The sequence below is a fragment of the Leuresthes tenuis genome, unplaced genomic scaffold (genome assembly GCF_036924035.1).
Source record: "Leuresthes tenuis unplaced genomic scaffold, fLeuTen1.0.hap1 SCAF_15, whole genome shotgun sequence".
In the NCBI taxonomy this organism is placed as follows: Eukaryota; Metazoa; Chordata; class Actinopteri; order Atheriniformes; family Atherinopsidae; genus Leuresthes; species Leuresthes tenuis.
In genome coordinates, this window is record NW_027325369.1 from 26894973 (window position 1) to 26921991 (window position 27019).

At 41.6% G+C, this 27019-nt stretch overlaps 1 protein-coding gene across 1 annotated transcript; it reads left to right on the plus strand.

Annotated features, from left to right (window-relative positions):
* Positions 1–234: 234 nt before the first annotated feature.
* Positions 235–16871, plus strand: clic4 (chloride intracellular channel 4). Its single transcript, XM_072365473.1, has 6 exons — positions 235–672; positions 9918–10031; positions 11860–11981; positions 12466–12572; positions 13524–13705; positions 15062–16871. The coding sequence occupies exons 1-6, from the start codon at positions 604–606 to the stop codon at positions 15224–15226; spliced, it is 759 nt and encodes a 252-aa protein (XP_072221574.1). The 5' UTR covers positions 235–603; the 3' UTR covers positions 15227–16871.
* Positions 16872–27019: the final 10148 nt, after the last annotated feature.

Sequence of the window (27019 nt, forward strand, 5' to 3'; positions counted from 1 at the left end):
AGGCATCAACGCAAGAATAGAAGAACGACGTTTAAGATGACGGGGAACTACTTTTTCTATCATTAAATGTGTTTTTAAAGACTACTGGTTTTTGCTCTGATGTCTGAGGAACGGTTTTGTTAAAAAAAAAAAAAAAAGAATAAAAAATGCAGAAAAAGGCGTATCCCGTGAGCCACCGAGCGGCTCTGAAGAATCATCATGCTCAACCAGACAACTCCCCTCCCGAGCCCTCCCACATTTTTTATGTTTGCGCCGCTGATGACATCACGGTCTTAAATATTCCCGTTGCTTCTTCCCAACGTCATCGCTCATCCTCGCTCCACGACGGTTAGAAAGATCCTCGCGCTCCACCGACGTTTTTTTGAGCCTAGCTAGCTTTGTGACAGAGAAACGTTGGAACATTTTCAGACCTTGACCGCTCCGCTCCACAGACTGTCTACCTCTAGCACCCGGTCCTCCTTGGGGAGAGAAAATCCACCGACGAGGGTCTCAGTAGCAAAGAAAAAGAAAAAAGGGGGTAGAGGAGAAAAAACTGAGCGAAGTCGGGCGTGGTAGAGAAGAAAAACTCATCTTTGTCCGAAAAACTTCAAAGTAGCACCCACGATGTCGCTGTCAGTGCCGCAGAACGGAATAAAGGCGGATAACGAACCCGTTATCGAGCTTTTTGTCAAGGTAAGACCGCAGCACAAGTCGCATGGTACAAGTTTTTCATTGTGAGGACACTTTGCTAAGTCCCATACCTTGATGATAAACTTTTTATTATGTCTTCTACTGGATGCAAATAATGCCCATTGTTCTACCTTTTTTTTGTGCAACTACTACAAAAAACGAAAGCTATTCGCTAAATGTTGATATTTTCATTTAAGGGGATTGGATTGATAGAAACGCTAGAAGAGGGCGTTCTTTCGTTATAAATTATTCTTTTAAGAGGTCTATAAATCCACAACCTTCCTAAACAACCGTGGCCATGTGGATCCTGCAGTGTCACAAGCAGGGCGGATGCGGCTTGTCCACTTACCGTGGGGAAACGGATGCCTGCCATGCTGAAAGCTGGGGGCTAATTTCTTTAACAAAAGCTTGGTAGTTAAGGTCCATCCGAGCTGATTCAACAGTATAACATTCGCTGAGGTCGCGTTTTCATGCGTGTAAGTTAACTGATGTAATGCATACTGTCCAAAAGTGATGGATCATATTGGAAAATCATCATAACCACCCATAAATGGATATTGGAACAAGCTCAATCCAGTCATTTTAATGTGAATTTGTTGTTTGGGTTAATTTACTATTATTTAGTCTGTTCTCAAAGTGCCTTGAAAGAGGAAATATTTTGATTGTGTTGTGATTAAGAGATTTGAAAGTATGTTTGACCCATATGACAGAAAAATGTAGAAATAATTACAGGTTTACTGGTATTAAAGTGCTGTCTTTTATACTGCCAGGATTTTCTGGAAAGTTCATCGCATTTATTCGAGGTAATCGATTAGGTAGCTTGATGGATGATCATATATTTTTATCTCAGGAGGACCTCTGCTTTTTTGTAAACCGTAATCATATATATCTGCCTCAGTAGTGACCACATTGATGGTGGTCGAGGGTTGTGAATTGTTTTCTTTCTTCAGCTTGTGCTCCTTTCCAAGGCGGGAAAATAGCACAGGACAGAAAAGAGGGAGACCCATGCTGGGATAAAGAGGGGGTGGGGGTAACAGGGGGAGGCTTTGGGGTCTGAGAGTTTGAGTGGTTGTACAAGAGGGTGCTAAGAGTAATGGTCATGAAGGATGGTTGAAGTTATGGAAAAATGTGTTTCTAAATGCTGCATATGGGGGTAATCATATAAGGGAAACCATGTACCTTAATACATGTACATTAATATCAATCATATCAGATTTCCAGACATGGTGAAAAAAAAATAAACAAGAAAACCCATTTTTTCCTCCTGTATTGTTCTTTTTGACCCTTAAGAGAAGCCTTTATTGACAGGGTTGAGCAACAAGCCTCTCAGCATGGAGTTAGAACAGATTTGAGCAAACTAGCCAGCACCATTTCTTTCACCACCTTTCACAGTTTGCAGGAGAGGTTACATCATCCAGCAACCTCGTAGGTTTACATGTGTGGCCAACTCTTCCCTTTCAACCCCTCCCTGTTTTCCCTGTGCAGCCAGAAGTTTCGTCCAGCGTGTGTTTTTCTGTGGAGATGGCTTTCACTTCTATCTCCCTCTCCGTGGCTCTGTGTAATGTACCAGTGTCTGGACATGTCAACATCTATTATTGAAGACGACGTTCTCACTGTGCTGCGTTAAACACAGCCACTGGAGACAATGGCAAGTATGCAGGTTGCCATAGGCACATTGCTGTGGGCCTGGCCTCTGTGAACAGCTGATAACAAACTGTGTGTGCTCTCCACACAGAGTGGTGTCATATTTGTTAGGGCACTGCCACATATCAAAGCTAACTAATTATTCTTCCAGAACATGGCCACCATGGAGTTTGCCACGGTGTCTTTTTGTAAGGATTCAGATTTCTGCAGCACTGTTTACCCATCAAGAGTAGCCGACTGCTCCAGTTTCGATTATTTTTTTTTGATGACCTCGCTATCTTTCTCACCTGCAGTGTTTATGCTGACAGTTGCCACATTGCCATGGGAATGTTTGACACTGCACTCATCATTGCCCGTCTTTATAGCACTTGGTTGCATATGGGTGTAATATGATGACTTTGCAAGAGGGAGGATCAACCCTTGACCACATCATTGCAGATTAGATAACAATTTGGTTTTAGGTGTAGTCTGTGTTATGGAGGCTGACTTCCCCAGCATCTAACCATTTGATTTTTACTTATATGAAGCAGTTACCCTAAATCTGTTGTTATAGTGTGCTGCGATAGTCACAAAATGTATTGCTTTGAAGTTGAAATGGAAAAAAGAAGCCCAAGAAATACAATGTGAAATCTTCACTCCTTTAAAACCTCTATCCCTCTGTATTTATCAAAAAAATCAGCTTGTCTTAGCAGCCATTCTGACCTAAATGGTGCATTTGTCATTACTTGTCTTGCATGTGGTGGATTCATTAGTTTGATTTGCACAATTCTCTTTATAAAGGATTACAACGCATAAAATTTTTCCTTTCACCTTTTCATGGACTCCCAAAGCTTACCTGCATTAATTCGAGACAAGACGTGTAAGTGAGTCATTCTCCACCAGCATATGACCTGACTGTGTGACAGTGAGCAGAATGCAGATGAGCCAAGCGAAACAGTCAGGCTTTATCTTCACTCATTTATTTGGTTATTGGCCGAGACTCTGCCAGGATCACGCAACGCTTTGAAAAGTCTTCTGCCTGCCTCTAGACAGCCATACTCCTGCCAGCAGTGAGAGCACAGCCAGTAAACATGCTTTAAGAAGTGCTTTAAAGTCTGGGTGGCACAAGAGCCCATCTGTGTTTGTCTATGTCCTTCAGGACAGTCCCATGGGAACCGTGGCAATGGAACCCTGCACCATGCCAGCAATAGCCGACAACAATAGAGCGCTTCTGTAGTTGTTGATAAGTACCAACATACATCTCGGTGCCCTCTCAAATTTAGGTATATAGTCTTGGTTGAAGTGTTACATGGTAAGCCTCAGAAGGCGTGAGGACTTACATTAGTTCATAAGTGTTTGAGGAGAGCTGCTCATGTCATATTGTGCTATCAGTTAGTGACATGTGATGGTCAGATATGTCTTGTGATTTGCCATTTTTATGGAAACACAAAGCCCCTTTTCAGCAGTTATTTTGCAGAAGTTAACACTTCTGTACGAAGGCCAAGGCTAAGTGTGGCTTGTATAGATTTGAATGGTGTAACCCCCCTGGGTACACAAAGGTATTCCAAGTCTTTAAGCTGCCAACATGTTTGGCACAATTTGCTTATTGTTTGCTCGTCTCTTTCTGTCCTAAAATAAAACATTCCTCCTACCCTTGGGCGGTGTTCTAAGTAACCGAGTGTTGCTTTTTTTCATTTGAAAATCATTACAGCAGTTTATTTTCCTCAAAGTCCGTAGCAATGCTTTCGTGGACATCATGAGTTAGGGGCCAAAGATTAATGACTCCTTTCTCTGTCAGAGTTCAGGGATTTTGCTGTGTATTGTTATTTCTGCTCTGTAAATTTGCTTCTGCAGCACCTAGCCCTTCAAAGCTTATTCATTGTAATTGTCTGGTTGAATGACTCTGGCGACTGGCCTAATCGACCTGGCAGTATGTTATTACACCAATTTGAAGAGGGGCTTTTGAACAAATCTTTTTAATTTTCATGAGACGGTGTGTCCCATATCAGTAGAATATTGCCTTGATTGTTGCTTCCAACTTGAATAAATGCCTTCATTATAAAACTTTTTTTTGCTAATACACCAATCTTAAAAACTTAAACATATTAGTAGATGAAAGAGCTCTTCTTCCTTGTACGCTGTTAGCTTCCTGGATAGATGATTTCTTAAGAATCCTACAAGAGAGTCTTGGTAATTGGATGTTTTCCATGTTGATTAGTAGGGTTTCACAGGTTACTAAATCATTCTTTAACTAGGTAAAGCAAGCATCTGACTGTACCCATTTACATGAGTCTCAGCATAGTCACTGTCGGGGGGGGGGGGGGGGGGGTGAAACAACTTAACTATGCTCTGCTTTCTATATATGTAACTTAATCTGTGTCAACACGATCCTCTCTGCTTATATTTCACGTGCTGCGCGCTTCTTATTAGAGTACTCACAGGTATGTAAACTAAAGTCTGGTGTCAGAACATAGAATATATGGTGTCATCTCTGCATCAAGTAGTCTAAGAAATACAATGTATATATCAACCCATTCTGTCTTTTACATCCTGGCAGAAGAGAGTTTATAGAACACTTAATGTGTGATTATAAAGGTAAACATCAAAGCTAATTTGTGGCTAAAATTGGAAAGTTCTCTTAGTATCAGCTTAAAATGTACAGTAATAACTGCTGGGATCATGGTGGGAATAAGTACAGATGAAGTTTGATGGAAATATTTCAGTGCTGGGCTGAATACATATACAGTCTGTCCTTTTGTGTATGAGATCTTCAAGTACTTTGCATGTTCAAGAGTTAGATTTTTTTATGATGTGAAAAACAAAGCACTATGCACCGGAGTAGTTTTAAAAGGCAAATTATTGGTAGGTCAAAGTGAAAGTGTCCACTTTGACCTACCAATAACCAAGCCTCTCTATTGACAGCAGTGTTTGTGTGCTATCTGGCATACTGACACTGGTGCTAAAGGATAGTTTACTAGTTTACTGAGGCATTACATTTTATCTAAAATAATAGCTTCAGGGCTAAACTGAGTGATTAGAGCTTAACAAGTCAGTTTTCAGGCATTAACAGAGCAGATGTTTGGGTTTGTGAGTTAGTATGAACGTTTGTGTGTACCCAGGGGTCTGTGAATGTGGATGTGGGTGGAAATCAGTTTGGTGTTGTGTTAGACAGTTCAAACAAGTCGTGAGTGAATCCTTGTTTATTCATGATAATTCTCCCAAATGGCTGCTGTTTGTTTTTTCTTTTATATCGGATCTGCGTTACTCATCGCCAACATCACCTCATTGTATGCCCACAGAAACACGAGCTGTCTCATCACTTTCACACTGAGGCTGCATGGCATTGTTACAATATCACTGACAGAGCTGATAGCGCTTCTTTTGCAGTAAACGATCTCTGGGCGCGAGGCTCCAACTTTCCACAAAATCTGATGGTTCTCTGAGAGAGCAGTCCTGCACAGTAGGCCTGTGTCTGACTGGAAGTCTGAAGGTTTCCACTGAGTGATGTCATCCTGAGTCAGAGCCACATCACAGATGTCATGGTATTTCCATGTTACAGCAGAATATGACTCGTTTGTACTCTCATCCTTCTGTCTGTGGTCAGGGCTCACATCACCCACCCACCCAGACCAGCCAGTTATTCAGTCATGAAGCCATACTTGAAATGTTTTGCACTTAAAGTTTAAATCATGATGTTGCTTTGTTTTCAGTCTTCATTTGTTTAGGTTTCGGGACAGATCTTGACAGGCTTCTTTTGATTAGAGTATTATTGTTGCTAAACTTTGCAGTCCAGAACTTCAGTATTATCAATTTTAACCTCAACCCAGTTTGTAGAGCTCTCCAGCGACTGGGTAGAGGCGTTGCCAGGACCTTGCTATGGCTGCCTGTTCTCAAACAGAAATTTCTGTTTTGTGTCTGAGCAGGAGGTGGGAAGCTGCTGAGCTTGTTACATCTTCAGTTCCTTATTCGGTCAAGTGTGGTTTGAACTTTCTGAGCCGTCCAACCAATTTAGAATATGAAGTGTGTTGGGGAGGGGAAGGAATGGGCTGCCACGTTACTAAAATTAGGCTGTGAGCAGAGACTGGGAGGGCCGTGCCCTGCATGAAAAGGATCCATTGTCCCTGATGGCTTACTGTTGTAACTGTAATGTCACATCGCTGGGCTAGAAAAGGAATCTCTCAGGTGATGAGGCAAAATGTTGAGCAGCTCTTGAATTTCATGTACCTGCCTTTTAAAATGTTATAAAATTGCACTTGAGAGGATGATAACATCTGTTAAGGATGCCTAATTTCAAGCGTGTACATGTCTATATTACATCCAGTAAAAGTCTTTTAGGCCAAGTCTTTTTATTACTGAGATATGTTGGTCATTGCTTCAGTGAGGAAGTGATAGTAGGTATGATCTCACTGTATTGGAGAAGAGATTGAAATATATGCAGTTGTTGGCTCCCTGCCCCAGACACCACCTCCTAGATAACATCTGACTTTGGACATGATTCACATCCTCCACTGCAGCTGTGTGTGCTTGGCATTTGTTGACTTACCATCCACTGAGCCTAAATAAAGCTTGAGTCTGTTAGTGATAGACAACTGTTGGTGCTTCTGGTACTCATACATTACTGTAGCGGATTTGCATGTTCGTATGAAAGATGGTGTAATTGTTTGGAAAAATTAGTCAGTTTTAACTCAAGGGGGGGTGGGCTTTTGGCAGTGTGCAAAGCGTTGCTGCTTGAGTTTTGAAACAACTTGGTTGGCTTCTTGGAAAATATGCATATTTTCTAACTGATATTCTTCGCCTTATAAGGGTCGACTCTGACATAATTTCTTCTCTATTTTATTTGACTTTTTTTCACACTTAAAATGTTTTTAAGCTAAATTTTTTTCCAAAGGTTTGCCTCACTGTAGTTCCGACAGGTAAATGTAGGCCAGCTGTTCATTAAGTGTACAGCGGACACGCAGCTCCACCAGCATCTTGACTTAAACCAAACAAAAGCACTCTCTTTGGGGGAAGTAACAGGACATTTCTGGAATAGTTTCTCCCTCCTCTCCAAAATGCCCAACCCCCCTGACTCCACAGAGAGGCCTAGGATAAGGGGAGAGGGAGGAGGAAGAAGCAAGCTATGTGCCAAAGAGCACATTGCCTCTAAATCTTGCTATCTTTCCTCTTCCTCCCACTTAAAGCGTCTATTACCTTTTGCTCTCCTTCATGTCAGTAAGCAATACATATGATCCCTAATTTCCTCCCTGTTTCCTGTAATATCTCTGCGTCTTGTCCTGCCTCTTCTTCTTGCTCTGCAGATGTCTGCTGGCAGAGAGCTGCAGTCTGTTCTGCTGCAGACTCCAGAGGGTAGTAGCCCCGCCACGGCTCTGAGAACAGACTGTGAGAGGAAGAAAAGTGTGAAATGTCTTTCTCAGCTGCTGTGGCCTTCTTCTTGGTCACTTGAGACAGACTGACTCAGATGAACACAGCTGAAAAGCAGCTTTCTGCGTAGCCAAAAGACAACTCACTTAATTCGGTTCACCTGCGTTATTAATCCCCTCCACTCTGCGAGCTCTTCTTTACGTGTCATATGGTCTGGCCATTGCCATGGTAACAATTGGCTGTGCTGCATTAACACCCTTGATCCAGACCTGAATGGTTCTCTGTAGGTGTTACGCTGCCATTGATGTCTTTCTGATCCTGTGAGAATCTGCTTTTGTTAGTCCAGTCTAGTGTTGGCCACAAACCCCAATATCCCTAAGACAAGAGGGCCAAAGGTTTAAGTAGGAATTGAATTTAAAAAGAGGACTTTCATTTAGCTGAACAATGGCAGTGTGAGCTAATCCAGGCATTTTGAATATTGAATTCAAAAGGGGAAAGGGAGAGGACGGTTTCAGTACAATGAGAGGCAGCAGACAGATCAAACAGAGCCATCCCACTGGGTGTCACACAGAGAACAACAGCCCGTCCACATGAGCAAGGAGCTGCTGAGTTCTCTGGAACAAAGTCTTCTATTGAGGACTGATCAGAACCAACATCTGATGTTTCACAAATATTCATCTAAGATATTTAAGTTAGCTGACATGTGTAAGAAATGCACTGGGCACATCTGTGTTCAACTCAACCATATTTGTGCCAAAACAGTTCTTATGTCTTCTCTTTTAGCCCCACATTGCATCATCTCTGCAGTTTCCAAAAAGTGTAAAACAGACTTGTGCAGAGTCGTGTTGGAATAGTAAAGAATTGGTGATGGAGCAATGAGTGAGGACATGTGGCAGACAGAAAAAACTGGCATTTACCTTTTTCTGAATGAAGAAGTGCATTCCAGAGCGCCGCTGCTTGAATGCCCTGCAAGCTTGTCCTTGTGAATAGGTTACAGAACCTCTTCAGTCTGCAAACAATTAGCTGTAACGTTTGCAAACTGTCTCTGGGGGTTCAATGTGTGCAAAATAAGGGAAAGCAAGAATGACATTTTAGTCATTGCACCATGAATTTGTGTGCATGAGGTCAATATATGATCAGTTTCACAGTGGTGGCTTTCAATTCTGTTATGGTGTGTGGTTTGAATGGAATTACATGGGCTGTGTTGGAGAAGATGTAACTATGCACCAGTCAGCAGATTTCATTAAGATACCTCGCAAAGCTAAGTTAATCAAATGAAATGCTTGTTCTTTCTTCTGGTGTGGAATCCAGATGGAACAGTATTCGTCCTTAAATGGCTGCGAGTTGAGAGGAGCATGACTTAAAAACAGCCTAGAACAAAGAGACGGATGTCTGCAGGGAGAGCAGGAGATATCTCTGACAGTTTACAGCACCCTCCCTTAGCATTTGAGATTACTGCTTAGTGTGAGAGGGAGATGGAAAACCACAGCTTTGAACTTGTTCTTGTCTTTTATTTATGGAGTGATCATTGTCTCAACTTGACATTTTATCTTTTCAGAATAAGAGAGGTATTGACTTTTATTGCCAAAATTGACTGTCTTCAACATGTGGCTGAGTGGAGGCTCAGTGGTTAGAGTGGGTTGTCCAATAATCGGAAGGTTGACGGTTTGATTCCCACTCGCACCAATAAAAAAGATTGGTGAAACTGACAGCTGGAGGGGTGTCAGTCCACCTCACATTTCATGTGACTGTATACATGACAATAAATCTGATCTTAATATTCATCATTAAATTGGACAGCACATGCCAATTTCATTAATCTTATTGCTCAATTTTGATTGTGCAATCTTAAGAGGAAACTAAACAACTTCTGACTCTTAATCACTCCGTAAGTTTCCTGTTCTTTTAGAAATTGCCCTGCAGATTGGCAAAGGGGGAAGTGTGTTGACGCCTTTAGGTCAAGAGAGTTCTCCATACCCCCCCCCCCCCCCCCCCTCTCTCCCCTCTACTTGAGACTTTCAATCTGAAATGGACCCTCTCTGGGTTAGTTTGTATGCTCAGTGATGGAAACATGTCACTGACATTTTAAGATCTTCATCTGTTATTCAAGGTAAACACAAGAAACTTGTACTAAGGAAAAAATGGACCAATTAACTTTGGTATGTTTCCTCCCGTCATGTTCCTGCTCACTCGTAGACCATACAGCATATTTCTGATGGTTAATCTGCTGCTTTCCTAACACGCTCTCTGTTGGTTTATTTAAGGCGGGAAGCGATGGCGAGAGCATCGGCAACTGCCCCTTCTCTCAGAGGCTCTTCATGATACTGTGGCTTAAAGGAGTCGTCTTCAACGTCACCACGGTGGACCTGAAAAGGCAAGTCCCTGTTCCCTGTCAATACCTCCCCTCTTTTCTTTTTTTTTTCTCTTTATTGGTTTTCCCCCTCTCTAATGCTCTCCGCTTTTTCTTTTTCTTTTGAAACCACAACTTTTTCCCCTTTTTTGGGTGGCTTCCTGCAGCTTTCCTGGGCGTTTCCATAAAGATTTCTGCTGTACTATACCGCTTTGATCCAGCCCCACCTCAAACACGCTCACTGCTTCCCCACAGCTTATTTGGTTTTCCCATGACCCCTTCCCAGGCCAGAGAATATTGGAGGATAAATAAACATACTGACTCTGGAGAAGCTATTTTTGGTTCTTGACTGCACTTACTTCCTGGCCGGATTTTGGTGGGCAACATCTTTCTTAACCACCGCGATCAGAAGCGATGATACTCCATTTTTCCTCCCAACTGCATGAAATGTGTTTTCACATGTGGAATCCAGCACCAGAAGCAACTTACCATAAACCTACTATGATTCTGTCTGTATGATTCATCTAAATGTTTTTCCACTTGTCAAGCCAGGCAAGTGCCACATTATTTTCAGCCACGTCCAATGTTCAGATGGACGTCTGGTTTCTGTGGTCTTCATCGTGTGTGTGTGACTCAGAGACAGAAGATTACTGACGCTTCATTTCAAAGTATGCTTAGTCTGTATAGCAACAGGCTCATTACTGGGCGTCTCCTTGTGTAGAACATGGAGACGGCAGCAGAAAAACAAGAGAGACCTTCTTGTTAATTGCTTTCTTGCATAGCTCAGTGGAGGAAAGCAGTGACTTATTTGAGTTGTCGTGTTAGGTTTTCTTGCATGCTTGCACGTTTGCAATGAGTGCCAAGTTTTAGAAGTATTTGCATATTGTACTAGAGAGAGTATCGAAACAGACGGTGTGAAAGCAATGGGTGTTTTTTCAGAACTCTTGCCACATATTTGTTTTATTCTTATGTTTCCTAGAGGAAAAACTGAATATAGCTTTCCTTATTCTGTACCCTAAGGTGCCTCTTATCACGAGTCAACATAAAATGTCTGTATTGCAGAAGGAGGCTTGTGTTTGCTATATTTATGGCTGTTTTACTAGAGAAGCACTGCATGTTGTTAAACCTTTTCTAACCGAAGGACAAAAATGATGTCACAGTTTTGTTTTTGTTGATTTTCACATTTTGTGTCTGGTCAAAGCTTTCGTGTTATTTCTTTCTGGGAGTCTCAAGGCACTTACTCTGTGATATCACTGGGTGACTGTACCGCTGCCCTTCACATGCCAAAGAGTTGAAGTCATTTCCCCCTTTTTGGTGCCCTTAAATGGATTGTCCCAAAATCCAGCCACTCTCTGTGTTGATTGTTATCAGTGTTAATTTCACGCTGCTGCTGGCTAAAACCACCCAGCTATGCTTCTGTTTTTGTTTTGTTTTTTGTATTAAGAGGTTTTACGAGCCTGTTTGTGTGGATTTGACTACTCAGTTTTGTTCACACTGCTCATTCAACACAAGCTCATTTCTGTTTGTGTGTCATTCTCAGCTGCCTGCCATCTGGTACAAAATGTGCTGCTTTGAAGGCCGCACAGAAAAGGAGACACAAACACACTCATGCAGACAGATACAGTTAAAGACACAGCAGCTGTAGCTGTAGCTGTAGCTGTAGCGCGTGAAAGGCTGGATGGCTCCAGATAAAAGTTGTTTAAAGTTCAGCAGGGTTGAACACAAAAACTAAAATGTCAATCCCTTCATGTTCAATTCAATCAGACCATTTGTCAGTCCTGTCGTGTAGTTTTTACCCTGCTTTAAAGATACTTTTGCATGCTAGATCCTGACATTTTTCCACTTTTAACAGGAAGCCTGCAGACCTTCAGAACTTGGCTCCTGGCACACACCCACCTTTTATCACGTTCAACGGTGAGGTCAAAACCGATGTCAACAAGATCGAAGAGTTTCTTGAGGATGTCCTCTGCCCACCCAAGTGAGTGCTTTCTGATCCATGTGATAATCTCTTTTTACACCAATACACCAAATGCAATACATTATTCTCACAGGCTTGGCTTTTAAAGGCGCGTTGGTTTCATAATAAGAGGCAGAGGCCAAATGTGAATTTGAAATTAGACCATTGTTTTATTTCTGGTTGGCAATATTTTCTATTTTTTTGTCTCCATCCTGTCTGTAGCTCTCATGGGTGTAAATAGTGCATTTTTTGGGGGGTCAGCATTATAAAATTGCCTCTCCTTGTGGGTATTTGTGGTAGGACGATCTTTGTGCAAGTTATTATGAAATACACTGCATTAGTTTTGGATAACAAAGAACAGAAGAGGAATAAAGCTTCACAATTTTGCTAAACAGATAACAGAAGATGGTGACAACACCATTTAATAAATAAATAATAAATCCTCTTATTTCTTCTGTAGATATATTCTTTCACTTTGTCTTTGTCTTTTCTTTGTCATGTTTAGGTTCATCAAGCTTGGTGCAAGACACCCTGAGTCAAACACAGCTGGCATGGACATCTTTGCCAAGTTTTCTGCTTACATCAAGAACTCCAAACCTGATGCAAATGAGGGTAAATGATTCATATTTTGTCTACCACACTTGCATGTTCACACACAGGTTGGTAGGTGTTCTGGTTTAGAGCTACTACACTGAACCCTTTCAGTTGTGTAGGGAGTGCTCTGGTTACTATGCAACGTTGGTAGCCCTGCCCTGATTGGTGGATGATAGCCTGACTCGGGAACACAGCGCTTTTGTTCTGATGCCTCCTCTTGTCCTTTTTCTATCCGTCTCACCTGGAAATCTCCTGAAACCCACACTCCAGATATCCTAAATGGTCGCGAGCTCACAGTTTCATCCTGGTGTTTGTGATTTATGTAACCCAAACCCAACAAAAGAAGGCCATATCAGTGACTTCATAGTTAAGATTATCATGTATGTAAAAGGAACTGTGTTATCCTTTTTAGCGTCTTTCATTCTGAGTGAATTGTTTCTCCGGAAGGATGTTTATGAAATCCTGAAAAGACTATATCTTGTTTTAGTTGGCTGTTCTCCACCTTGGGAAAATATTGAACCACGGTGAGGTGGATGTGCAAACCAAGGCTGTGTCAACAGTTAGAGGCTGGATGTCATGGTTCAGTGACATGTGCTCTCAAAAGTAACATTTTAGGTCTGCTGGTGAACTGCTGAATCTATCATGTACCTGCATTCATATCATATTTTCTTACAATGGAATAGCTTGTAGATGAGTGAGTTATGGATACGAGGTGAGGATAAACCATCACCTGTACAATCAAATGCATTCCTTTGAGAAGGAATGCAGGTAATTTTATCAGGCTGGTAATACAGATACAGCAGGTTCCCTTGATTGTTTGAGGTTTAATGGCCTGCTTTTTCTGGTATTGGAATGGTGAAATGTGTGTTTCTCTTGATGAAATGCTGCCCCCATGTGGCCGATCAGAAAACATGCCTCAGTAGCTGTAATAAGCAGTGGTTTTGTAATGTCCGCTGTGCTTCTCTGCAGGTTTGGAGCGTGGACTGCTGAAGACGCTGCAGAAACTGGATGAGTATCTTCGCTCCCCACTGCCTGATGAGATCGACCACAACAGCGTTGAAGACGTCAAAGTCTCCAACCGCAAGTTCTTGGATGGAGATGAAATGACCCTGGCCGACTGTAACCTGCTGCCCAAACTACACATAGTTAAAGTGAGTGAAATTGACTGTTTATACATCGCTGAATAACGGTAATTTTAACATCTTGCGTTACATGACAGCCCCACAAGTGTTTTAATGTATTTGACTTGATCAGATTCGTCGGGGCTGTGTGACTGCATATAAACTGCAGGTGACACAAATCCTTGTTACGATCAACTGTGAAATTGTTTATCATTAATTTATCATCACCAATTTAATGAATCAATTGAAGTTTGTTTCTGGATGATTGTAGTTCATAGAATTAAGATTGCAGGTCGGTACGATTGATGTAGGTGTGCATTAAAGAACTGAAGGAATTATCAAAAAACCTTTGTAAGCATTGAAATGTCACAACAACTTTTAAAATGAGCCTTTTTTAAAAATTAAACCAAACAAAAGAGGAATCGACTGACACTGACGCCCAGAATCTGAGTCTGTATCACAAAGGAGCAAAATACAGCCAGAGGACTGAAAGTAGCTGGTTGGTTGCCTCACTCTGGCAACTGGTTTTCTTAAATTGATGTTCCCATTTTGTTCAGGAATATTTAGTGTTCCTACCAGCGGTGTGAGTACAACCATAGCAAAATGATTGGCTAAAAAAACCCACTGCGGGATCGGGATATAGCCTAGTGACAGGATGTCAATAAATGATGTAGAAAGGAAGCTCAAGGAAGGTCTTTACAGCACAAAGACAAAGCAAGACAAGCCTGACATTTGGAGAACTTTCTCAATTGTCCATGAATGTCTTTATTAATAGCCTATAAAATGACGTGTTTTCTCCTGCGGGACAGGAGAAGACACAAAATCAATGCATTTCTATTATTGCGCGGGCATAAATTCTCAAAGTTTTGTGGGCGGTAATGGTCAGAAATTCAGCGGGAGCGGGATGAAGAAAATAGTCGTGCAGGGCTCTAGTATGCAATCCTTGGGATGCTCCCCGTCTACTGTTGAGTCTGAAAGGGCCTTTTTTAAACCAAAAAAACTACAATTCACCATTAAAACAAAGAAAGGAAGCAACATAACTAAGATGGAGGAACAAGAAAGTGTATTTAAAAAAGAACAATATATTTTCTGTTTTACTGATTGATTAGAGTTTGAAAGCAAAATGTGCAGAATGATAAGTCTCAGCCATCACTCTTGATGACAAACGAATGTCACCAATGTGAAAGAAAATGACCAAAAACGTATTACTTAAGCCTTGAATGTGTGCTTGGTTGGTTTAATGTAGGTATGAATTGGTATAAACATAAGGTGTTTTTTAGAAAGACTGAATACCGTTCGATCTGTTTACCTGAAGCTCTGGTGAGTTTGTAAAGGACTCCACTTGGTGAGGGGGTTTGTGTATTTATGTATTTTTTTTTCCTCCAGGTTGTGGCGAAGAAGTACAGAGGCTTCGACATCCCCAAAGAGATGACAGCCATCTGGAAGTACCTGAACAATGCTTACACACGCGAAGAATTCACCAACACCTGCCCCAGTGACAAGGAGATCGAGATCGCCTATGCAGATGTGGCCAAGAGGCTAGTCAAATAAGTTCCTCTGTCGTGCCCCGCTCCCACCGTCCCTCACCTCCATAACCTCTTTTCCTACACCTTCCCCTCCTCCGCACTGGGACTGATGTGCTTGTTCTCGAGAAAGAAAAAAACTTTGGACTGCTTTTTCCTTCTCTCCTCATCTAGAATGAACCTCAATGCATGAACCCGTCATCGTTTTGCTTTTTTCCCTCCGGTCTCATGAAGGTATAGCTTAGTTGAATCCACAGTGGCCCCTCTCATTCCAGCCTTTATTATTAATCACTTTTGTTCTTCTCTTGCCGATGAATGTGCGAGGTGGCCATGTGATGGACAGACGTGCATCAATGCTCGTCAATGTTAGGAGTCCGATGTGCTCCCTGATAAGTGACCTTCCAGAGTTTCTCTCTGCGTGCTGGTGAAACATCACAAGCTGTAATGTTCGGTCGAAGATTGAAACAGCTCTTTCTTGGAACACTGAAAAGCTTTTCTTTTTTTTTTGTATTGTTTTTTTCTTGTCTTTTGGCTCATTGAGAGATGTAAACAGTGTTGAAGCTTCAGTGTTTCTGGCTCCGGTATTCGACAAGGTTTAGTAGAAGCTGAAGGTAATCCAAACCTGAGCACCGAGATGCTTTATTTTTAATGTTGAGCTTTTAAAAACAAATCAAATCAACTGTAAATGCAGGTAAAACTACCTGGTGTACGTCCTCTGATCTCTTCTGGCAAAAGTCATGTAGCTCAGCTCGGTAGAAACTGTAGAAGATTTCGTGTACCACCAGCAGAAGCAGAACAACTCAGGAAAAAACCAAACCTGAGGTCTGTCATATCCAACCATATGTAGCTTGCTGACATGTTCATGGCTGGCCTTTTTGTTTATCACCGCATTGCCATAGACTTTGTCCATTTAAACTTTAGCACGCTGACTTTTCTCATGTCAAAACCGAGGAAGAGTCTTTACTTTCATGCTGACTGTAGCAGTAGCTTGGATTATACATCTTAAACCAAAAAAAAAGGGGCATGCTATTCTGGTCTCACTGTGGATTGACTGGCAGTAAACTAGTGATTTTTTTTTTTTTTTTTTTTTTTTTTTTTTAAAGAGAAAACCACACATTTCTTAATTTAAAACCTACAGAAGGACAGACACTAATGGCAACACTAAACATATTTATAATAGAATGTTTTGAGAAGAGGTGGAATGTGGTGAAATTTCACTTTTTCTTCAGTATGGAGACTGATCTGAGGTAGCAAACACATGTTCTGACACAGTAGCTCCAAAAAAAAAAACGCTTTAGTGAAACCTGTTTTTGTTTCTCAGACTTTTGTGTTATGAAACCAATCTGATTGAAAGAAAAAGGAATTGTGTATATATTTGTTTCATCGCTTAGATTTCAATGTGTAAATTTAATGCATTTCATTAAGATTTTGAGGAAAAACGGTCCATTTACCCATCTGTTTGGATCTGAAGTCCAGATGAAACCATCCCCCTCTCTGCCTTACTTGTTTTCTCTCCGCAGATGTTTTGCGTGAGGAATTTTTTATAGAGATAATTTCATTGCAACGAGTGTGGCGTTGTACAAAGAAAATATCAGTTATTTCATGGCTTTTTTTTATTTTATTTTTTTTTTAAACTATTGACTGAATTTAAATAAACTTCTTATTGGCGTTCAGACTTGTTTCTGCGTCTTGTTTCTTTCTTTTAGCATCACACACGTGATTGGTTGTTTACAAAAAGAGATTGGGTTGCCTCTGGCTTTCAGTTCTGTTTACTTGATTTGTTTTAGATTACAAAACACGGCTCAAAACGGTATCCCACAAAAACTCAAACAACCCCCCCCCCCCCAGATTTAAAAGAACGGAGGATTAAACATCCAATAATTCACAGTAGGTTACTGTGTTTTTTTTTAAAGTGGTGGCACAGGAAGGGAACCAGTCATGGGTGGCTTATGGGAATCAGAACATTCTGCTGATTATGTTAGCACAATTTTCAGGTTGCTGTGTCTGCCCTGAATGCTTGAAACTTTGACCAGTTCCATGATAAGTGACACCCAAACTAAATCCTTCCATTGTTTTTCTCTATGCATTCCAGCAGTAGTAAACCTAATTTAAGCGTCAGCAGAGGCAAAGGTTGGTTGTTTTACAGAGGACACCCTGTGCCACCCATTTCGTGTTGGTTCATCCTCAGCAAATGGGTTGAAGGGGGGGGGGGGGGGATGGCAGCCTCCCACAGAGAGTCCCTGGAGCCTTGAGGAATCTTGATGAGCTGCACGAAACAGGAAAAGATTTTTCCACTATATGGTGCTTGTTTCACTCTTTAGGCTCAGCTGAAGTGGGGTGATGAAGACGGGAAATTGGCAAATTTAATTAAGAAAAAAAAAAAGTAAAATATCTGGTGTTTGGTCCTAGGCCTGATGTATGTTTGTTTACGGCTCTCTGTGCACGGAATGTCTCATGCGGGTGTCCACCTCCACCCAAAGACACCCTCTTACAGTAAACTCAATGATGTTCCTCAGCAAATTCTTCACTGCTCTGACGCATAAACAAGTCTGTTCTGCCGGACTGATTGCAGCTAAAGTTTCACAAGAGAGGAGTGGAAGAAAAGAAAAAAAGAGGTGTGTGGGTGTACTTTTTTTTTTTTGGATGCTCTCCAGATCATTAAAGTGTTGCGTTTCAGCCTCAGACATTCTCTACTCCCTGCTCACCGAGACACCGTCCTCACTTGTAATTCACAGAGAGGAAATCCAGCCAGACACAAACAGACTGTGTGTGTCAATGGGAGGTAAAAATCGCTCAGATCACACAATCATCACAAGCAGGGCGAGCGTATTAGTGTAATTGGGTAATGAAGGTGAGACGAGGAGGGGGGTGAGTGTTGTTTCTCCCAAACATGATGACTGTGTGTGTGTGTGTGTGTGGGTCTGTTTTTATGTGAGCTGGTTTGATATTTCGACTTCCAATCTGAGGACATTTTGGCCCGTTTACACTTTTGGAGAGACCATCAAAAGGCCGTCTGAGGGTTTAGACTTTGTTAGAGAATTAAGTTTGGTGTAGATTGACGTTAGAGTGTGTTTCCACATGTAGAAAGAGCAGGGCCACATTACACACTATGAGAGTGAGCCAAAGAGTCAGCTTTGAAGAGACAAAGGTTGCATTTACAATGATTTATAAAGGATCTGTTTTTACTTTGGTGAGAAAAAAAATTCTCTGAGCCACATTTCATCTAATGCACGCTTTATTTTTTGGCCATTATTCTTTTTTAACAAGTAATTCAATCAGCTGTGTATTTTTCAACACTGGATAGCTGAGTGGAGACATTTCTCTTTGGCACTTACTCTTTCCCCTCTCTGCCAGTTCACTTTGCAGGTTTTACACAACACGCATTTATACAGCTGACTAAATATTTACTCTGGTAAAGTAGCTCGCTCAAGGGTACACAGTGATATCCCAACTGGGTTTTGGACCTACAATGTGTGAAAAACCCTCTTTGCATATGGACTCTGTGCACCTGACATTTGATGTGGCTATACGTCCGCTTGTGTTTGATGTACCCTGGTAATTGACAGGATATTAAAGCTGTAAAAATATAAGGAAGCTCATTACTATTTATTAGAACACGATCAATCAATTTCAGGTCTATGATATGCCATTTATGCACATCGCCTGGTGTCTATCATGAAAGCTTAGTTTGAATAAAAATGTTACTTTTTACAGCCGTTCAATCGTCCAGACCAAGGTTTAACCAATAATCTTGAAGTTCAGATATATGATTTTAAAGAGCAGACATTTAAAGCAGGCCACAGACAGCAGGCAGCACCCATGATAAAGCTGGCTTATGACCCCCTCATATGAAAGATGCTTGTGACCCAACGGTCACATTCAATCACAGATTGAGATCAGGTTGCACAAAGAATGATTTTATTTCTTATTTCGTCATTCTTGTAAAAAAAAAAACAACCAACAGGAGAAAGAAAAAGTGTAACTGCAACGCTTCTATTCTGCTTGTTGTCTTATGACAGCTTGTTAGGGCCAGATAATTTGGCGGTTGTGGAAGTACAGTCATGTGAAAAAGTGCACTCACCCCATGGAAACCGTTGGTATTTGTGCAAGGAAACACTCTATCCTCTTTGAAACAGAGTACATTTCAGCATTCAGATAGAAAAAACAAACCTTAAGTTACTTGAAAGAAAAGTATTTCTCTAGTATCATCAAATCTATCACTGTTACTCCTTCAGATCGGTAAAGTAGGAATCAGGCGTTCCAGATTCACTGCCAACGATTAAAGGGAATGACATGAGCAATCTGTCTTATTCAAAGCTCTGTTGTCAGGGGCCTGGTGTTTTCTTTACTACTGAAAGGTGATCCGAAGAGCTCTTTGAGGTCTTCGGGAAAAATGACGCAGATTTTTACAAAAAAGACCATTCCACTCTAAAGAAAAACAATTGTAAGTGATGTAAGATTGAAATGGGTGCCAGGACTGAATACCCCTGCAGATTGATGCAAACAGCAGACGGTTTGATACAAAAGAAAATCCTTTGCTCCTGAAGAAGAGCATTAAAGCGAAACTACATCTTCTCAGTGAACATACACAGAAAGACCAGGCAATGTGATCAAAGACATACTTTTAGGAGAAGAAACTGATACCAGCTGTGAAGCATGATGGTGGAACTGTTATGGTTTGGGGTTGCATTTCTCTTTCAGGGACCAGGCAGCTTGTAATCACTGATTGAGACATGCTTTCTGCCTCTTATGAACATGAAAGACAACGTGAAATCATATTTCACATGGCTCACAGATATATTTTAACAGGATAATTCTCCTCAGCACACTTGCAACTGTGGGAAAATTGCTAAAAGAGAAATATTCAGCAAGCATCAGTAAAGTTATTCCTGCCAAGGTATTAGGGACACCTAAATACATTAGTCCAGTTAATATCAGCCTATACTCAGCTTGTTGGCAGCAAACAGCCAAATGGGAAATGGGATAACATCAATCAATGGCAGTGGAAAATGTTTATCTGGTGTGGCCTGGTTGTACCCCATTGACTTTTTCCTGAGATTGATTTAAATCTTTTTTGCAGGCCACTTTCATTGTAAGTACTGAGAAGCAGTTGGTAATGGTTTAACAGGAAACAAAGTTTGTTTTAAAGTATGTTTTAAACCATACTTTGTTTTCTTATGTGACAGGTTACAGTAAAGTTTTTTAATACATAACGCTCATTCAAATACAATGATATGAAGGGCAGACATACTTAAAAACGTATGCATATTCATTGTTTTTGCTGGGATTAAAGGAACAATGCATGACAAGATTGGTGTTATCAGCCAAATGCTATTAGCCAAATGACTATTTTCCAAATCAGTATCTGCCCAGAATTTCACAATAGGCACATCCCTTCAAGGTATTAATGCTAATCTCTGAAGCTACAGACTTGTGGGCCTCTTGATGATTATTTCATGTTGATATGCAATGATTGAAAGAGATCCCTCCCCCTGTGTCAATTTGTTACTACTGAATTACAACATTCAGCAACAATAAAACAGAGGCTGTATTCCGGTCAGACTCAATGACTTAATGCTGGTACACATAAATGGAAACATAAATGGAACGCGCCCATAATTATCTTAATTAGTTCCACCTGTGCTTTCCCTGATCACCTGAGGGGGGGTCTGTTGGCCTTAATGAATAAATATGTTGCCGATCGTTGTCATTATAACTGATTAGATGTAGAAGAGTAGCTCCTTAATGAAATGTCTGAAATGTGGCTGAATGTATTCATCATTAGCTAATGAGACAATCGGAGGCAGACATCAGGAGTGTGTATAGCAGCTGCCAATTTGGCAGAGTGTTGCTGTTGTTGTTGGATAGAGAAGACCAGAGTACTGTGGCCCCCACGGCCCGAGCAATATTACGCCCCCCGTGCTCTTTATCTGCCCTTTGCATCTTCAGTCATGTTGGGCTTTATTCTGAGAATACGTTGGCAACAGATACTCGTCGTCTGCGACTGGTTAGCACGAGCGCCAAGGGTACCCCCCTCCTCCAAACAAGGTGTGTTTTTCTTGCCAAACTTCAAGTCGTACAGCTGTAACAGACCAGTTTTTTCTTCTTTGTCTGGTTGCCCCTTTTTATAAGCCTGAAGTGTGAGAATATCCCCGGTATTTGGATTTCAAATGTAATGAAGACTCGTGTATTTTAAAGGTTCAATTCTTTTGAATGACATGTAGAAAGTTTTAGCACATGATAATGAGATGGCTTTTACAATTCAAATACAATGCAAATGAACAGAAAACTCACTCTTTCCACAAGCAGTGTCCCACGAAAAAACTCAAAATAGGTATCCAAGATTTAAAATAAGGCAATGTGCCTTTTTGTTAACAATAAAATGTTTTGAAGTTGTTTAAAAAGAAAGTGTTTATTGTGAACTGGCGCCCCATATGCAGGCTTATGCAACATATGACATGACAATTATAATGACTGAATGTATAACATTTTATTGGTAGTTGGTCCAAGTAGAGCTAATTCTCAATGTTTATGTACTTCTATCTGTGACAGAACATCAGGGTTGTTTTTTTCTTCTTCATTTCCGCATATGATTTCAGAAGGCACCTATTGTGAATGTTTGTCTGTAACATTAAGCAGTCTATTTCAGGAAAACAATTCTGACCATGTTAATGTTTTGCATGTCTTTTGTTCACAAAAGGAGTGCGACTATCATTCCACTCACCTAGGAACAGATGTCTTCAGATGGATACCACAAATCGTGCCACAAACTATCTGCATGGCAAGCTACCACCACAGGTATGTGGGGAAATTTCGACTAATTTAAACTTTTACTGAAGTTGACTGATTGTTTGCTCAGAGTTTGTTCTTTGGGTGCACAGTGACTCTTAACCAAACGCTCATTATTTGGATACTGTAAGGGTCTGACGTTTCCACCCAAATGGAAATCATAGTGGAGTTCATTGTAGCATCAGTCACCCCATCAACTCCCAGACCACCAAGTAATATCACCAGCTTATCTGCTCTGCTCCAGTGCCCGCAGTCAACCAGTCAGGGTGGATTTAGTATGCTCACATTGTTTATTTTAGCCCTCTTTAAAATGTGGTAGTTTGGCTTTCTCTCTCCAGGGCTCAGTGGCTACTGTGGTAGGAAGATAGGGGACTGTGGCGGACCCCCTTGGGCCGCCCACAAAAAGCCGCCTCACCCCTATTCCTCTGCTTGCCACTCATTCCATCTGGGTCTTACAGTCACACCCTGTGGCAGAGCTGTGGTTAACTGCAGCTGTTGGCTGGTAAAGAGGCACAGTGAGAGTTCAAGGATTCATATTCAAGTCATATTCACAGTAACACCACTAGAGGGTAGTCATTCACAATAAGCCAAAAGAGGAAGAACCTCTCAAAGCTGGCAGTGCCTCTTCTCCTGGGGTTTTGTTCTTATCTCCTGAACGTGGTCAGCACTTTTTCACAGTAAGCATGAGATGAGGTGTGTGTGTGTGAGAGGGGAGAGGTTTAGAGTGGGGGGATAAAGAGAAATGTGGGTCTTAAAGTGAGTACTTTCAAAGGGGAAAAGGGGGGCAAAAAGGCTTCATCAGCTTTGTACTTGAAAGACAACTTGTGACGTCAGCTTTCATGCCGCCAGCTGCCTTTGTCCAGGCTGTTTAGTCTCTTTATAAGTCTACAATAGTGGCCTGTTTTATTTTGTCTGTGACGGAAAAACTATTAGACATAAAAGAGTCTGCTCTGTCAGGAGACACACCCCAACCTTAGCTGCTTGTGGGGCAAATTTACCTTACAACTTATGCTATGTTACTGTGTCACAGCCTGCAGCAAATATCTGTCTGGAATTTGGGGAATTATGGCTGTCTTTGTGGTTGTGCTTGTGTGTATGACTATGTATTCATACCATGTTTCTTAATGCAAAATATTCCTATGGTCCTATTTAAAAGGAATCAGGAAACGTCTGACTTGATAATGCCAGGTGTGTGTGTGTAACATACCTTCTGTGTGTGAGTGTCTTTGTGTGAAAGTGAACTAGCAGGTTCCCTTTCAGTGTTACAGAGCACAACTAAGGGAGAGAGAAGAGGTCTTTGAAGTTTTGGTTTTGCCATCCGTCTCCAGCTCTCTTGCTTTCTTTTCATGCCAGCCTCTGCAGAGGCCAGCCTGTTAAAGAGAAACTCCCCAGCATGCCCCTCCCTGCCTTGTCGCCATGGTAAAAGGACTACACACTACACTCACGTGCCACTTACTGACAGTAAAGCTTCTCTGTTTTCATTTTTGTCTGATGTGCAAACATGATCCTAAACATACGTGAGAAACAACTAATCAGAGATGCCTGGAGCGAAAGGCAATCAACTTGCAACGAGTGTTAATGTGCATATCTGATCTTTGCTCTTTGGGTGCTGGTCCATTGTCTCTGCTTTATTCTGCTCTGAACCAGTGTCTTCTTTACTCGCCAGCAGCCATAAAGAATGCTATGACATTTAGCTTTAACACTGGAGGGGAAGTAGTAGCAAGAGAAGGAAAATGAAGGGATATATATTGATTGCCCTTAGCTGCTCTTTCATAGCCTGCGTGCATGGTTTGTGTTGGCTAAGCCCTCTAGCCTAATGGCTTTTAGACTTCCATTAGGTCGCTGAAGGCAGTGTGGTTTAAGTAAGTAACAAGAGGCTCTGTCAAAATGCTTTAAGCATTAATAAGACAGTCAGTGTCTTCTCCACTCTGCCAGCTCATCAGGAACGCACAAGTTGAGATCCCATAGCCAAAAGGCTGGTTTACTGTCGTCATCCTGAGCGTGTCTTTGGATGTGCTGCTCCTGGTAAACCCTGAGCTGGATTAACTTTTGGACTTTTGGGAATTTGTTCAATTGAGCAGTGAAAGCTGCGGCTCATTCACCCTGTAAAACTTTCAGTGTCCTGGACATGTGCACAGTAAAAGTCTTGTCTCACACTGACAACTGTGAAGAAGTGCCAGGAGCTCTAAACATTTGTATGGTTCACTTAATGAGGAGAAAACTGTGGTGTGATACTGAGAAAGAAGCTCAGTAGGATTGAGGTTAAAAGAGCGGTGTTTGGTGTTATATGGCAACAGACCAGTGCAGTCTTTTGAGAGGCATTTTTTTTTTGTGTGTGTGTATGTGTTTAGCTGTTTTCTGGTTCAGCTTTTTAAGTCATCTTGTTTTTATAAAAGTCATTTATTAGGAGTAAAATCCTTCCATTCTCAGAGAAAGGCACTGTGGTATATGCTGTTTTCAATCAGTGTAATTACCGGATAGGTCTGGCTTTGATGGTGCACACAGTGGCATGATATTCCCAAGTACAATGGAATACATGCATATAAATACAACCTTAAAGCTAAGTTGGTTTGTTTCTTTTTCCATTGTCTAGGATGTATGAAGATTCACTGACCCATCAATCCCAACAACCTCCTCTGCTTTATGGATACTGCATGGCATGTTCCCCCATGTCTGTGTGTCTTTAATACCACTGTGTCCCTGCAATCCCTCAAAGTCCTGAGCTTTAATGCATCGGTTACCATATTTTTCCACCAAGATGACTGTCGCTTGCCGGGAAAGCTACAGGTTGTGTGTATGTGCATGCATGCACTTGTGCCATTTTTGGACAAGTCCCTGTGTTCTCTCTGCACCAATGCTTCAGCTACGGAAGCCTCCAGGGTCCATTTCTTCTGCGGCTACACCACATACCCCAGAATCCTGCTTTGGTTGGAAGAGCGTCTGTTGTTTTTTCCAGCCATCATAAAGAAGACAAACTCGCCCACTGTCTCCCCATCCTATATTAACATGCTGTGTTTGGCCCTGGTCTCACCATAACGGGTCCTCTCTGCGTTGCTGCTGGTTACAGTAAAAATCAACACCTCCTCTACCCCAGACTGAGAGTTTTCAGCATGCAGATCCAGTTTCACCTATGTGCACTTGGTGCTACTCAGTCATCAGAAGGTGTGAGTGTATCTTGCCGATAAGAGCCTTTAACTGTAGCCTCCAAGGATAGGCAGTCAGCTTGAACTCTTTAGGCTTCAAATTTAGCCTGCAGTTGGTAGATAAGGTGTAAACTGATAACCAACTATTAGTGTGAATGTCATTATGTTTTGATACCTGCTAAGCTAAGTCACATTCTCCCCTCGTTTTCATCTATACCTCTTTTATTTTTTTATAAAAAATATACAACTTTTTTTTACTTTTATAGGATTCTCCCTTTAGCATCCTTGCCACTCAAGGCATATCCTCATGACAGGGACCTCTCCAGACTGGCCATCTCTTTTTGGATAGCGGCTCTCTGGTCTGCCAGCCAAGCAAGGAAACAATAGAAAGTCAAAACAATGAGCTGGCTGCAGATCAGTAGGGGCCTGTTTGGGCACTTCCAGACACTACGTCTTATTTCCTTTTTGATTACTCACGCCTGCATGAAGAGCGCCACACTCCCACTCCTCTGTCTGCCTGCCTATGAGAGAAATCACAAAGAAAAGGCTTTTTGTAGGAGACTGGTTCTGATTTGGAGGTTGGAATGCCTTTGCGATAATGTCGCAAGATTTGTTGGCAGGGATGAAATAGATGTGTGTGTGTGAGACCAAAAGTTATGCTGAGTTATGATGTGTATATGTTCACAATTCTGACACATTCAGGTATTTGAGATTTCTGAGTATTGTGTGAGTCTGTGTATTGGAGTGTTTTGCTGTGCTGATTTATGACAGTTTCCACTAATAGGTTTCCAGGATTTCCTCATAAACAGCCTTTAAAAGGGGGAATAGCACTGCTGGTCAAATAGTATTGCCACCCAAGCGTGCGGCTCGCCTGCTGTAGGCTGGGCTCCCTTTGCTTTGGCCCTCATTGGCTCCCACCACTACTTGTTACCCCCTCCTCTCACCACCAGACCGGAGGTAGGAAATCAAACCAATTACGGTTGTATTTAAAGAAAATTGGAGCAGGGCCGGAAGAGTGGGGGCATTTCCAAAAACCACAAAAAGAAAACTGCAGGGCCATACTTTGGCAAAGGACAAGGTGGCTGGATTGGAGGAGAACTCGGAAAACTAATGGAGAAATGCATTATTTGATGTTTTATTGTATAAGGTTAATAAAACTTTTCAACTAAAGATCTTAATAAAACATTTAGATTAAGTCATCTACCTTACTAGCCAAACACTTGCCAAAAATACTCTACAGTTCTTTCCTTTGTCTTTGATAATCTGTTTCCGTGTCATTCTCAGTGAGAGAGATTGATGGAGTTTGCTCCCTGTTGGATCTGTTTTATGTTCAGCTCTGCCGTGCCCTACTGTGAGCGGCCTGCCAGAAGGCCACACCTCATAATGTGGATGAATCTCACAAGACTTCTTGGAGCCAAAATCCTCCTTGGCTCGCTGTGCTGCCACAGCCCCCTCCGAAGTAGAGCATACAGTCTTTCATAAAGCACAAACACCTGTGGACTTCAAGAATAAATCATTTGTATGTAAGTGCATGGTCCTCTCGCAATTCTGAAGTCATTTTTACATCCAAAAAACCTGTCTGGGATCAGCTGTGTAACTGCCATCTCCTGATCTTATGCACTCTCACTATTTTACCTCTGTCTCTGATCCTCCTTCTCCTCACTGTCATCTCTCAGGAAAACCCCGTCATTACCAGGCCTCTAATGTAAATGCTTAATTTTCCATCACCCCACAGTCCTTCTTTGTTCCATGGCCCATTTGGCTGTTATATCTCAGCAATTATTCTAAATCTGAACACTCTTTAACAGACTTCTCCAGATACTTGAAAGATATTTTTCCTTCTTCATCTCTGCCTTCTGGGCAAAAACGAAAGGAGCAGAATTAAAGGT